At 49.0% G+C, this 14,644-nt stretch overlaps 1 protein-coding gene across 3 annotated transcripts in view; it reads right to left on the bottom strand.

Annotated features, from left to right (window-relative positions):
• Positions 1–8,658: 8,658 nt before the first annotated feature.
• p38b (p38b MAP kinase) overlaps positions 8,659–14,644 on the bottom strand; it is a 56,317-nt gene continuing 50,331 nt past the window's right edge. For all 3 annotated transcript variants that reach the window (XM_084578621.1, XM_084578622.1, XM_084578620.1), the window contains exon 12: positions 8,659–11,174. In XM_084578621.1, the coding sequence (XP_084434747.1) occupies positions 11,068–11,174 (107 nt within the window). In that variant the 3' untranslated portion in view covers positions 8,659–11,067. The remainder of the gene's footprint in view (positions 11,175–14,644) is intronic.

A 14,644-nucleotide genomic window follows, 5' to 3' on the forward strand; every position in this document is an offset into this window, starting at 1 on the left:
TCTTTTACAGCACCCACAAAGTCATGTTCTATGCTATCGTTCTTTTTTGGCTGCGGAACTGGCTACGGCCATGAGCGTTGCTGGTGCACACGGCGCATCATGTTTACTCTCATTATCATTACCAAATAAATGCACCGTCATTATCATTGCTAATGACATCATTGTGATGCTAATATCCTCACGGTAGACAAGGAGAATTATGATGTGCGTTTCACGATACCGGGGATGGCACAGTTGATTAAAGCGCTCGGCGGGGGATCCTGGAGACTGAGATTCGATTCCCGGTGGAGGCGGGATTTATTTATTTCATTTCCTAATTTCTGGGACTGGTTACCAGTGGAGGGACAACGGAGACGGCGATGCCGCAAAACGCTGGAACGGGCGCCAAAGGGCTACGCTCTAAAGGCGCCTACAATTAGGGGCCCCACAGAATTCGGATTAAATAGAATCACCTTTATTAGGATTAACCTGCATCTCCCCATCGAGAAAAAAATTTGTTGTGGTTTAACTCTGGTTAACTCTATGAATTGGGATGGTTCGGTGTGGTTCAGTTCTGTCTGGTTCAGTGCTATGGATGATCATCACGGTGACACTGGTGCTAGATCATTGCATGAATATTTTGCCGAGAGTATTGTGAAAATACATGTTTTGAAAGATACAGAATGTGATGCTCTAATCAAGGTGGTGCTTAGAAATCTTGCACAAATGAAACGACTCCATTATTCGCGGCCGGCAAGTGGCCTACAAACCTTGTAAATATTTTGTACTTTATATTTTGTCATTATGTACATTTCGCAATAAATAAAAAAAACGTGGTGTAGTGCAGTGGTAAAGCGCTAGCCTGGGGATCCAAGGCATGGAAGGTTTATTAATTAGTTTTTTAAGTATCATCGCCGCAAAAGTTCCTTCTCTTTCCCGGCCCTTCAAGGTCAAGCGTGGCGCCGGCCAGGGATGCGCAATGGCTCGAAACCTGGCGTGGTATTGCTATCGCAATAAAAAGCACGGGAAGGAAGACACGTGCGCCACAATAAACGTCGTACGCCACCGAAGCCGTGGCGATGCAATAAATGACATGCGCAACAGATACGGTGACAAGGAGCTTCCACCACAAAAGGCTAAAGCCCTACTTCTGTATTGTATCTAACAGGATTATCCTGCGGTGGCCGCGTCCGTAGGATAACCTGTGCTGTGATGCGACACAGCACATACCTTCCCAGCACCCGTAAGGCCGGGAGCAGCCACCCAATCGAAAAGCTACAAACTAAGCCAAGCCCGTAAAGTTCAGCGCTCCTCAACTTTTCAATAGCGATGTGTATCCAGTTACCATGCATTGTCTTCCATGATGACCTTCTCTATCGCACATTCCCAAACTTCTCAAAGCTTTAAAAAATTGTCTTTTGTGCCTGCTTCGAGCATAATGTTCACGATAAAACCTTCATGCAATGTGAGAAACAAAATGTCTTTTTAAGCAAGCTGGAGAAGTTGAATCATAGCGAAATGAATCCTTCAGAAAGATATTCTTATTTATCGTGCACACCTCCATGGCCTTTCACAGAGGACATCAAAATGCAGTTTAGTTTGCTTTGGCTTCATTTTTCACTCCCTCATAGCGATTTGGTATCTGGCCTTACTGGCGTCCGGGGCTCATTTTCCTCGACGGGCGCTCCCTTGATGTTCGGCTGCCCGGTCCCGCCTGCTGTCATTCTCAGTGGTGCTGCTGCACCTGAGTCCGAGGCTGGGCTATCTGCTTGGCATATTGGTACCGTTAGTGTAAGGAGCTCTATGGTCCCGGGAATATGGACCAACCACCACTAAGTACTAGGCCTTCCAAGGCCAAGTGCTTCACTTTCGAGTTGCCGGAGCCAGCTTCGGCAGACGACCTGATTGATGCGTTCGAGAAGGTCGTCGGTGCCGGGGGGCTGCAGTATTTGCAGCACCTCGGCGGAACTAAGTTCCTCGCTGCTGTGTCATCGATGACGCAAGTGACGAAAGTTGTTGCCGCGGGAGCTCTGCCCGTCGGAAATCACCATGTGCCGTTGGTGCAGCTCGCTGCGCCAGTGGTTTTTATTGCGAAAGCAATACTATCACTTTTCAGCTCTTCGCGTAGCGAGGCGGTAGCTACCACTGACCTTTAGCGTGACCTTTGGCGCACCGCCAAGCACAGCTGCGCAAAAACAGGGGCCCCAACTCGCGCCGTGAACTTGCGAGGCGGTAGCTACCAACCGCGGCCTAACTCCAGCTCCTTCCCCGAGAGGCGCTACAGCCGGAGTGACGTCATCCCATCTGCGGCAAAAACAGGGGCCCTAACTCGCGCCGCCGGCTCGTGAGGCGGTAGCTATTAACCGCGGCCTAACTCCCGCTCCTACCGCAGCTACCGCCGAGGGTGCAACGTTGGATACTATAACAGGAGGTGGGCTATCGGCAGGTGAAACCAACGCAGTCTCCTGGGATGCTTTCATTTCTGCTGGCGTAAAGAATGCCGTTGCAGCCGGTCCCGGAGCGGCAGTTGTACATTCTGCCTTAACCTCACCCACAACCATGTATATCGTTGCAGCCACGGCACTCCTTGCCTCACTACTAGTTATACATAGAATAACCAGGTAGCACCCCGCAATGAACAATAGTTGAACCATATGTCGTGGCCAGAGTGAATCACTGCATGACCATAAGCATAACCAGAAGCACAACAACCAGCTACACCACCAGCTGAACCTAGGCGTAGCCATAGCTATTGCTTTCGCAATTACCAGGCTTAACCAAGCTAAGCCACTGCCAATTTTTTTCCATCTACACACTGATACCCTACCCGTTAAGGCTTGGATATGTGAAAAAAAGGCATATATGTACCATGGAGGACAAACTGTTTTCTGTGTAACAAAACAGAAACAATCGAACATATGTTCCTTGAGTGTGCCAACGCTATCTTTTTTTGGGACGTGCTATAGAGCAACATTCAAAAGGATCTCCCTCTTAACCGCAAAGTATCAGGTTTCCGCCAATTCATGACGATGCAATACCATACGATGCCATGTTCCTGCTGAGCCTGCATTCTGTGTGGTTCAGTGCTATGGATTATCGTCACGGTGACACTGGTGCCAGATCCGTGTATGAATATTTTGCCAAGAGTATTGTGAAAATACATGATGTTGTGAAAGATACAGAATGTGATGCTCAAATCCCTGTTGTGGCTGCAGGAAGGAAAAGAAAATGCACGGGCCTGCTACCGGCTCTGTAGCTGAGCCACCTCCGCTGCCTCGTGCAGAGAGAAGATTTGATTTGATTTGATTTGTTTATAGGAAGGGAAAGACGCGGTAACTGTCTCACTTGTTTTCTGTGGACACCGCAACCGCGCCGTAAGGGAAGGGAGGAAGAAGGGAGTGAAAATGGAAAGAGAGAAAGAGGAGCCGTAGTGGAGGGCTACAGAGTAATTTCGACCACCTGGGGATCTTTAAGGTGCGCTGACATCGCACAGCACACGGACGCCTCTTCGTTTCGCCTCCATCGAAACGCAGCCGCCGAGGTCGGGTTCGAACCCGGGTACTCCGGCACTGCAGACAGAAGAGAAAATAGAGAAGAAAGTAAAAGAAGAGGGAGAGAAAGACGCGCGCCGCAACAACAGCCGTCGTCCACCACCGAAGCGATGGCGGGAACAATGACGGCCTACAACAGATAAAAATTCGTTGACAGGCCAGCCCCCACCGCAAGCGGCGGTGACCTACCTGCCCCAGCAGTCACCCAATCTAAAAGCTACAAACTAAGCCAAGCCCTCTTATATATAGGTACAGTTCAGCGCTCAACTTTTCAATAGCGATGTGTATCCAGTCTTCCATGGTGGCCTTCTCTATCGCAGATTCCCAAAATTCTCAAAGCTTTAAAAAACTGTTTTTTGTGCCTGCTTCGAGCATAATGTTCACGATAAAACCTTCATGCAATGTGAAAAACAAAATATCTTTTTAAGCAAGCTTGATAAGTTGAATCAAGCGAAATGAATCCTTCAAGAAATATATTCTTATTTACGCGCACACCTCCATGGCCTTTCACAGGGGACACCACATTGCAGTTTAGTTCGCTTTGGCTTATCTTCATTCTTCCATCGCGATCTGGCGTCCGGGGCTCATTTTCCTCGGCGGTGGTGGTGAAAACATTTATTATAATACATAGAGATGTATACACTAGGTGGGATGCCTAGACAGGCACTCCATTGGCGGTTGCCGTAGCCCGGGCGCGCTGCGTTAAGACCTTTTGGGCATCTAGGGTGCAGCAGGCGGACAGGGTCGCCTCCCAGTTTTCTCGGGTGGGGTTGGGGATAGGGGGCAAAGATGGGCTTTTCTGGCAGGCCCACACCATGTGGTAGGTGTCAGACACCTCCCCACAGTGCGAGCACAGCCCGTCGAATTGCAGATCAAAATGTTTTAGAGTAGCCGGGCACAACATTGTATTGGTGAGCAGGCGCAGGAGCACCCGCTCGTTAGCCTTCCCCAGCCCTTTGCACGGGGTGGGAAGAGTTTGGTGCGTAGATCTGTAATATTCACATATTTCTTTAAATTTGTAAACTGGGCTGAAATCAAAATCCTGGTCCACGTCGGGTCCCGTGGGAAATGCCCGGAGAGAAAGCGCGCGGGCGGCGGCGTCGGCTGCCTCATTCCCTTGGAGACCTTGTTTGTGCTGCTGCCCCTGAGTCCGAGGCCGGGCTATAGGCCCAGTGCTTCACTTTCGAGTTGCCGGAGCCAGCTTCGGCAGACGACCTGATTGATGCGTTCGAGAAGGTCGTCGGTGCCGGGGGGCTGCAGTATTTGCAGCACCTCGGCGGAACTAAGTTCCTCGCTGCTGTGTCATCGATGACGCAAGCGACGAAAGTTATTGCCGCGGGAGCTCTGTCCGTCGGAAATCACCATTTGCTGTTGGTGCAGCTCGCTGCGCCAGTGGTTTTTGCCACCGTTTTCAGGCTGCCGCCGTACGTCGGCGACGATGTTCTGGCTGCATCTCTGGCGCCATATGGCAAAGTTCTGGCAATCACGGAACCCGTGTTCAAGGAAAAGAGCTACGTCCGCAATGGGTGCCGACTTGTGAAGTTGGACATGGCAAGAACACCTCCCAACTTCCTCTCCGTCGTGGGCCACTGGGTCAAGCTTTAATATCGCGGCATGAAACGGGTCTGTTCGCGGTGCGGACAGGAAGGCCACATGGGCGCGGCTTGCCGGGCGACCAAGTGTGGGCGATGCTCCCCCTACGGACATGAGACGGAGGCCTGCATTGCCGCACGCAAGCGTTGCGGAGGCCAGCATGTAGAATCGGACTGTGTACTGCCACGGTCGTACGCGAACGCTGTTGCTGCCACTGCGCGTTCCAAGGCCCCTTCCAACGAGCCTGATATGTCCAGCAACAAATTTTCCCGGTCCCTACCATCACGGAAAATGAGGAACAGTCGACGGACGCCTCATCAGCGCAGACCTCCGAAGAACTATCAAGTAAGGGCGAGACATCCTTATTACCCTACGGATCAAACACATCAGACTTTCAGTCCCCTCTGGACTCCCCTCAGGACAAGCAGCTGAGCATGGAGGAGTCATTCCCAGATGAGCCCAGTGCAAGTCAGCACAGCAGGAAAGAGGTGATCGCGGAGTCGTCTATCTGAATCAGACGACATCTTACACGGGACTAATAAAGAGTGCCAACGCTGCGCGGACATGGCGGGTGCCACAGCTCCAGTCAAACACATCCCGGTGGTCCCAATTCCAAAAATCGAGCGTTCCGCGCTGAGTGACCACACGGAAGAAACTGCACGCGGATGAAGGTGATGACAGTAAGCGACAACATTCTTCGGATGACAGCCCAACTGCGATGGCATTGGCTGCCCCAAAGAAGCCTAAAAAAGCTACGTACGAGGGTGTCGCCATGGACACCTCAGAAAACGACAAGTAGGCATCATGGCGTACTTCCTGAAGAAATCGGGCCGTAGCGGACCCCTTCCTTCTAACGCCTTCCCCTGGTGTGATGCGTGTGGCACGGATTTTCGGCGCGGCGTTCCGGCTCGGTGTCGCGGCTCAGAGTTGCCGCGACGTCGTGCCCTCCAAGCCCTAATCGGGCCCTTTCAAAGCGTACACTTTGCCGCAAGGTGCCCTCGCTCTTTCGACATGCCACCAGCAGCTAGGAATCCTGCGCGGACAATGGATGACACGGATCTTGAGACTGATGGCGCCACGTTTTGTGTTGTGGTCTTCCTGCAAAGAAGAGGGCAATGACACATGTCATTCATAGAAGGTGATGGAGAATTGCACGGGCGATTGGGAAAAGACAACGAAGGGAAACTGCTCCGTCTCGTGCTGACCTGACTGGTTTTCGGTGTTCCTCGATGCCAGAGTGCCGTCTGTGTAACGTTTCGTTACAATACCATTCAAAACGCTATTCTAAAACGTTCGACTATGCTTTAATAGTCTAGCGCGTGGACACCATACATTTACACTCTTCCGCAATCACATCTCTATATGCCGAGAGCAGATGATTTGCAGATAATCCGACGCGGGGGGTGACGGTTAACGCACTCTCCTGATTGTATTTTCTGTAAAGGTTTTACACAGCTGCAAGGAAGGGATGAGACCGAGTAAGGGGAAGCTGAAGCGGCAAAAACTCGGCCGCGCAAAAAGTATACGCTTCCCATCACCTTTCCACACATCAATAGCCTTTACTGTCTCCGCCGGATTTTCGCCCTCAAAACTAAATTTTCATTTTTAGCTATTTCTCTTAAGCATTAGTTGCTATGGCAACCAAGATGGCTAAAATGTCGGGCGAAAGAGTGGCTTGTCGGCGTAGTGGGATCCTGGAGCTAGCACTCTGAAATCATGGCCATGCCTCTGGAAAGCGATAATTGACACGTGACGTGCAGGGTACTGGTTTGTCAGCAGGCTGTTGTGACGTCACGATGCTGACGATGTTGACAGGAGCTTCCACTTCAGGTAGCTCCTTTTATGTGAAAGGGTCTTCCAGCTCAAGACAATATATTCATGTGGAAAGGTTAAATGGAAATTGAACACACGAACCTTTGCGCCCTAGTTTGAAATATCGCCGCGTCAAAAAAGCGCGAGGTCTCTGCGAGATGGCACGGGAGTGTCTTCTTAGGTGACCACAAGACTACGACGATCCCATTAAGCTGAAAGCATCTGGAAAAAATGTAGACGGCTACAGGATATCCCATTAGGTCTTAGTTAACTAAAAGGAAATTGCCACCGAACTATAAATGATTCAAAAAATACCTGATTGTCTCTGGAGTTCTTTAACCTAGGCGTTATACCTTAATCCCGTAGCTTGCTATAGAAACGTACTAATTGCTCGCATTTATGTGCCACGTGAATCAAGTGATCGTCTTTGATATTTATGGTGGCCTTGATTACTCGCTGTGAATCCAGGAGAAATTTGAGACGCAAAATTTTGCTGACGCATCGTAAACTCAGACCATTGCCATTAATACGTTCAGTAAAGAATCTCATAATATTCTACTTTTACTGTACCATTCATTTAAAATGTACCCCCTTTAGTTTCTATGGCAGTCTTAATTACTCGCTGTGAGCGCAGGACAAAGTGCAAAAGTTTGCAACACACCTGCAGCTTATCTCGTTGCCATCAACGTGTGTATCCTGTAACATCACACCGTTGCCTCACAATTAAAAGGTGTTACAGAAAACTGGGCCTGAGTGACGTCACGCTAGTTTATTGCCCATAGCCTTCGAAATGGCGAATACAAAAAGGTAATGGGTTATAAATCATTACTTCATCTTGAGTTCCGTCATTCTTGAGTCTAGGGCAACACAGCGTGCTCTAATTCGCCTTGACCAATTAACGTCTTCGCTAGTCCATGTATGTGCTGGGAAGAGCGGCTCCTGATTGAGATGGCGAAGAGGTTCGGTACCTAAACCTAAATGGGTGGGTAGGTGAATTGATGGGTTAATGGATGGGTGGGTGGGAGGGGGGTCATTTTCGCTAGAGTTGATAAAGGTTTCAGCACGGAGCACCACCTGGCGTGGCTGCAGTTATTGTGCGTGACCGCCAGGGGTAGCAAGCAGCGGTATTTTGTTCCCTTATTTTCACTCGTTTTGCTGGCTCTTCTACGGGCGCACCTAGGTGCCTGATTTCGACGCGCATACGGCGTGCTCTGACCTGAGACAGTCTTTTATTTGTTAATGCGGTGTCTCTACAGTTCTGCCTATTCGGTCATTCTAGCTCCTACAGGAGTGCGACTGACAACGCCGCTGCCATATTTCGCTCGTCTTTACAAGTGGCGCCGCTTCTTGATGTCGTGATCTTTCGTAATTTGGCGTTTAGATAAGCAGCACTAAGTCATTATCAGTTATAAATAGGAGGCTATTGATAACTTTGGCAGCATTACAGGCTCAAATTGATGGTCAGTGATATTAGCATGCATGTAATCGCTAGTTGGCAAGTGTGCGAAGACTACAGTCAATTTAGACGCATGTACCAAATTTTTCAGAATAAAGGACGAAAAACACGTTAAACTGCAATTTCTCGAATATTTACCGTCTTTTTGCCGGCGTATTTGTGTGCGTCGATAGAATGCATTGCTGGGGTCTGATAATATACCACGTGTAAAGCTGTTAGTTCGGCTGAGATGGCTGAAAGAAAAAATGGCGGACAGACACAGCGATGTCTCAGAGGTGGAAGTTTATTCATTACAAATAAGGGTTTGACGCAACAAAGCCCAGCAAGATTCACATAACTAAAAGAGCGAAACACAGTACAGCAGATATGTACCTGGCGACGCAGAGTTAGGAGCTGCACATGTGGTACTGCAGACCAGTGCACAGTTTTCACGTGCGCATGACAGAAGCACGACTTGAAAATGGCAGCTGTAACTCGCAGGTTATACAAGGTAGACGCAGCTAAAACGTGATATGGGTACAGGCGTCCACGTACGTGTTTTTCAATATGACAAGCTTTCTCAAGCAAGCAGGACCTAACAAGCAAACGTAATATCCTAAAGCGGGGTTTACTGAGGACAGTAAGGGCCAATCAAGCCAGCTGCATTCATTCCACTTACTTATTCGAACACGAGCCGCTTCAACCTCATTCATTTCTGCGTGGTCGTGGGCGCGACAGCATGATGGTTGGCTCCCGCAAACAGCCCCTGATGCGATTCAGTGTTAGAGGGCCAGGCAGGAATTGTAACGAAAACAGAGTTTCGTGCGAAAGTCGACACACTGGTCTCTTTAGCCAGGTTCACCCACGAGGCAACGGAACCTCCCACTGTCCGGCCAGCAATCTTCAGCACTTATTGTGCATCGGTGTTCATCCTCTGAGACAAACGCTACAGGCCAGCAGCTCGAAGCTACCTGCTTGAGCCTGTGCACGCGGGAACTAGCACTCACAGAACGCGCACTGTACTTGGAACGGCGACTTCCGGAGACCGGAAAGGTAACAGAGCAAATTTGACAGCCTTCAAGTCTCCGGAGCTGGAATTCGAAAAAACGCTGTCAGCCGACGCGCTTTCCATGAACGGTCTTGGAAATCTGCGACATGTCTGCGCTGACCTCCCTGTAGACGCCACGAAGTTGCATAGCTCGCAAAGAACGCGCAGCCATTGCCGTGACGGAATTTAAGTGAGTAGTGCTTCCCCTGATGGGGCTGGGACAGATATGTCACCGCCACTTTGCGGCGGGGGCTAGCCTGCCACTGATTTTTATCTGCTGTAGGCCGTCATTGCACCCGCCACCGCTCCGGTGGTGGTAGACGACGGCTGTTGCGGCGCGCGTCTTTCTCTCCGTCTTCTTTTTTCTTTCTTGTCTATTTTCTCTTCTGTCCGCACGAGGCAGCGGAGGTGGCTCAGCTACAGAGCCAGTAGCAGGCCCGTGCATTTTCTTTTCCTTCTTCCTACAGCCACAACAACAACAGAATTGAAGCAAATCCCGCCACTGATGATGCTACGAGCGGACTGGCATCCTATGAGGCAACGATTGAGATAAAATGTGACAGAAAACGGGAAGGCCTGAAGGAGAGCTCATCACTGCCGTCACTTACTGTGGTCTCTAAACGTTTTGTCACGTGGTCAGGGGATAGGAAGCTTTTATAGAAGGCCCATTGTCCCCCATTTAAGACGTTAGCGCCAATTCATTTCGTAGCGGCTGAAGGAAAGCCTATTGGATCGTTGTAAAAAAACCTTAGTCGTCTTGCGCGATTCCAGCCACCTCCTGCGAAAAAGAAGCACTTCCCGAAGCTGGCGCCTTAGACACTCGGTCACCGCCGCATATTATCGCACAGCGTGCGTGCCTATCATTCCTTTATAAAATCAGTTTCCCTCAGTCGCGAAGTGCGCTGAATTAGTTGAAATTGAAACTAGTGAGGGTTTCCTAACCGTAACGTCGTTAGAGGAACGAAGGATATTCAATGCGGACTCACTAAATTTCTAGAAGCTGACAGGCTTCAATACAACTAATTTGGGTGCTCCGCAACGCTCCGCGACAACCCCCACGTATACCCTGCTTCTGCTCAGCAGAGACCAGCATTCATCCACGATCGACGCATTCTTTTAAGCAGCCCACCACTGGCTCCGTAGTCGCGAATTCCGTGAAATTGATGAGTGTCATTCTCCTCATTACCGCACTTAAGCTGCCTGACTGTGCGCATAATATCCACTTAGCGTAACAGTCTATAACCTCCTATAACCCATTGAATGAACTGTGGCTAGTGCGCAACAGATGACAAACTCAGCAGTTCCTCTAAACTGCTGTCAGACCAGCGCTTCAGAAGGACCAGCTACTGAGTCGATTGGTACGGATGGTGACCAACAAGAAAGCGACAACCGTCGTTAACTCCATGCAGCTGCAATTTCCCCCGGATATGTTCTCTATGTATAGGGTACCATGGCACGTTCACCAGTAACCAGCCCCACTCCGAGACAGGCGGCACCTCGGCACCTGCTTGCAGTGATTAATGTGCAGGGACGCCATTGTAATGATGCCTGCACCTAAGAATGTGCACGGTGTCTTGGCAAGCATGGCCAACCATAATGCACCAGAGCCATCAGCAACATGGTCCACGAAGGCAGTTTGGATGGCCATATCAGTGCGTCTTCAACTTGCGCTGCAAGTCCTGTGCAAGGCCCGAGATCCCGGCGCTGATCTGGCGAAGCTTGGGCTCGAACATCATCACCTCCTTGTGCACCATCTCTGCAAAACGGGACAAAATAGCACTGAGATACGCCGCTGCGCAGTCTAGACATCACCGCAGTGGAATTACGACTGTCTAATTACGACATTCCCCGCTATTTGAAATGCTTTGATTTAAATTCCTGGTCCAGCCATTTAGTAATGTGATGATGCATGAAAGCAGTACTTGTAGAGCCAGACTAATTAAGGAGTTTCAAGATTAGTAATATTAATACGCATTTCTGCCTTTTGTGCTAGCGAAAAACTGGTCTTCAATCCTTTGTACCGCCAAAGCGGCGCAGAATTAACGACGCCAATATTGAACTTCAGCTGCTCCTGGAGTAGTACGAATGAATCCATACATTTCTTGCATCGAACACCTAAGGTAGAGCTTTCTGGCAGCATAACCCTAAAAGTTTACTGAGAAAATACTTGCGCCCACTAGCCTCTATGTTTAGAAGACTAAACTTTCCGTCCAGCACAGGACTCACCAGAGCTCCCTGCTCTTCAAACAACTTGCCTTTTGGCTATGCGTCAACTAAGTACCGGTGTTCCTGGCATATATCGATCTGTGCGCGAGCACTCCTACACTCACCGCCACCGAGCAAAAATCTTGTCCGATCATGTTTTTACCATCGCTCTGATTGGCTCGGCTGTATCGTTAGATCACAACCACAAGGCCTCACACGGGTGATTCACACTAATTTTAAAAATAGCGGCTCAAACGCGCGAGTCTCCCCGACGGGTCTTTCAAGTTCGCCAGTTCGCCAATGGTGGAGCCTATGATTGAACAATAACGGACCACGACCTTTTAGTGACTTCACACCAAACAGGTCATTGGAGCGTATTCGTACCGGTCCGGTTAGAAACCAGGTACTCAAGTTCTGCAGCAGATCGAGCTTTTTAATAACTGAAAGACAGCGGCGGGTGCTTCTGCTCGTTATAACCAGGTTTAAGTGGGGTTAAAAATAGCGAGTATTGGAAGGCACCACAAACCTCCGCGATCAAGCGCGCCGTTACACCATAGTTAAACATCCGCCATTTGACGCTGCGGTTCCCAGATGGCGCCAAACGTAAAGCTGAAACTGCACCTAGACGTCATTTCGCTTTATAATAGGTTTGACAGAGATAGCCAGCCCCCTGCCATTTTAAGACGATATACCAACTAAAGGTGAGGGTAGAAGGATTCGTAGTTCCGGGAAGGAACTTATATGCGAGATCGTAGCCCACATATAAATGAGCTACAGTATGATTTTAAAAAATAGTATCCAAACGTTAGAGATAAAAAGGAAAATCAGTCGTTTTCTGTTGCTTCAAAGCAGTCTCTCAGGTAAAATTAATATCCAGTTGCCTGACTGTGTGAAAGCACTTAACACCAGAAAAAACTAGACATACTTATCAGCATTCATTAGACCCAACTTTTGCCAAAACAAATGCTCATAAGTCCAGCTTTTTTTTTTTTTTTTCGCGAACAGTTGCATATTGGACTTCTCTCCCCATAGGCATATTTGAGTCGGATTCTTTTGTGGAAATGCTGAGAAGCCATTTTAAACAATTCTAGAGTGAACGGGATGCCTGTTTTTGTTGTTCTGATGTACAGTGTTCTAGTGTATTCGCTTGTTATATCTATTTTTATGCAATGCTCCTTCTGCTTGGGCCGAAGTGCTGGCCTGCAGTATGTCTAAATAAAATAATAATAATAATAATAATAATGCCTGTAATGACCGCCACGCGTAACACTAGCCTGTCATAAAGAGCGGTCGGATTGTTGTTGTTGTGGTCGCTGTTGCCAAGTTATTTCAGTAATGCATTTGACCTTTTTCTGCAACTAGAACTGTCCAACTGGGACTGTGCAATTGAGCAAGCATAATACGACAATTGTAATGCCACCGGCTAAAACTAGTGCCTACCGCTTCTCATTTTTTCCCAGCACCACAGCTGAGTGGAACACTTTACCGTGCGAGGTTGCTGAAATAAATTCCGTTGAATCTTTAGTAACAGCCGTGACACCGTCTCTGTGATGCAGGAAGTATATCTTTGTAACGATACTTTGTTTGGCTTCGCGGTCTTTTGATCGTTGGATATCTTTCTTTCTTCGACTGTGCATTTTCCCATGGGTGATTTGATTATAAATCACATGTTTTGTCACCCAGCCGTTGTTAAGATGCAACTCCACACTGTAGACCACTGTGACCACTCCTGCTGAGTGCCAAGAGGCAGTTGGCGGTATTTATTAAATAAATCAATAGCCTGTGAAAGAGGAGCACGTGTATTGTCACGTGGAGTCGATATACCTTCATCGAAGACTGCTCAGAGAGAAGAGTGCTTCGGTGCGCTACGTTCTGTCTGGCAACATTTACTCAACGCATGTGCGTCGATCGGAATTTCAGTGTCGGCAAAGTGATAGCAGGGTGCTGTTGTGACTATGCATGAGGCTGGGGCCCTATTCTTGACAGGCATGGTCGCTGTTCGGCTCCATATTGTTTTTCTGATTGGTTCTCAGAATAGTCACGTGTTTCAAATTTGTGGTGCGAAATTTTGACCTGCGGAATTGGCTTTCTGCCGTCACGTCAAAATGACACCACAACCCCAGACGTAACGGTCCTCACGCACTCGCAAAACGCCTGCCGCAGCCTCCTGAGGGGAACGCCACATAAGACAGCCCTAAAACACATGACCAAACGACCGCCGATCCCAGGACATTTGGGACCTGACTTAGGGGGAAGTAATGACGGCGCAAATATGCATGCCCGAGCACTTCTTCACCGGGCCAACCCCCATCCGGCCGTGGCCCCGCGTCGCCCGAAATGGAAAGGGATCCGGACGCAATCGACGTCGGCGCAATGCCGTAAGCGGAACAACTGGCTCTACACATAGAGGCCGGAAACGTCTACCCGCCATCTCAGAAAACACTAAGCAAAGCCGAGGAACATGCGCATCCGCGCATACAAATAAACACACTCCCCACACCGAAGAAGCGGTACGCCACGCTACACAGCCCTCAGTGTAGGCACTGCGACCGCATTTCAGACATACATCACATAATATCGGAACGCCGGAACACATCCCTGATAGATCCAATCCATAACCCGTCTAGAAAGCAATGGGAGGCCATTCTGTGCAGCGATAGCCCACAAGACCAGCGAAGTCTGGTGAACAGGGCTGAAGCTGCGCTGAAGGCTAATTAACTACCGGACTTGGAGGTCCACTCATCACGGCTCTAAGAAATCTTTAAATTTATTAAAGAGTTTTATCCATCTATCCATCCAAATGACGTGCACCTTGCAAATGGCTCTTTAGCAGAGCTATTCATGCTGCCTGGATGGTAAATATAAGTCAAAGAAGGTATAGATTATAGGGAGGAAAGCACTGTGCTTGTATTACGAATCGGATGAAATTTACTGCTTGCTGTCAAGGGGTGTTTCCTGAAATCTGATTGGCTGACAATGGGTAGCGGAAAATACGTCATACATACATATTAAAGGTGATGT

This window comes from Amblyomma maculatum, chromosome 9, assembly GCF_055883805.1.
Source record: "Amblyomma maculatum isolate TAMU_Amacu chromosome 9, ASM5588380v1, whole genome shotgun sequence".
NCBI lineage: Eukaryota > Metazoa > Arthropoda > Arachnida > Ixodida > Ixodidae > Amblyomma > Amblyomma maculatum.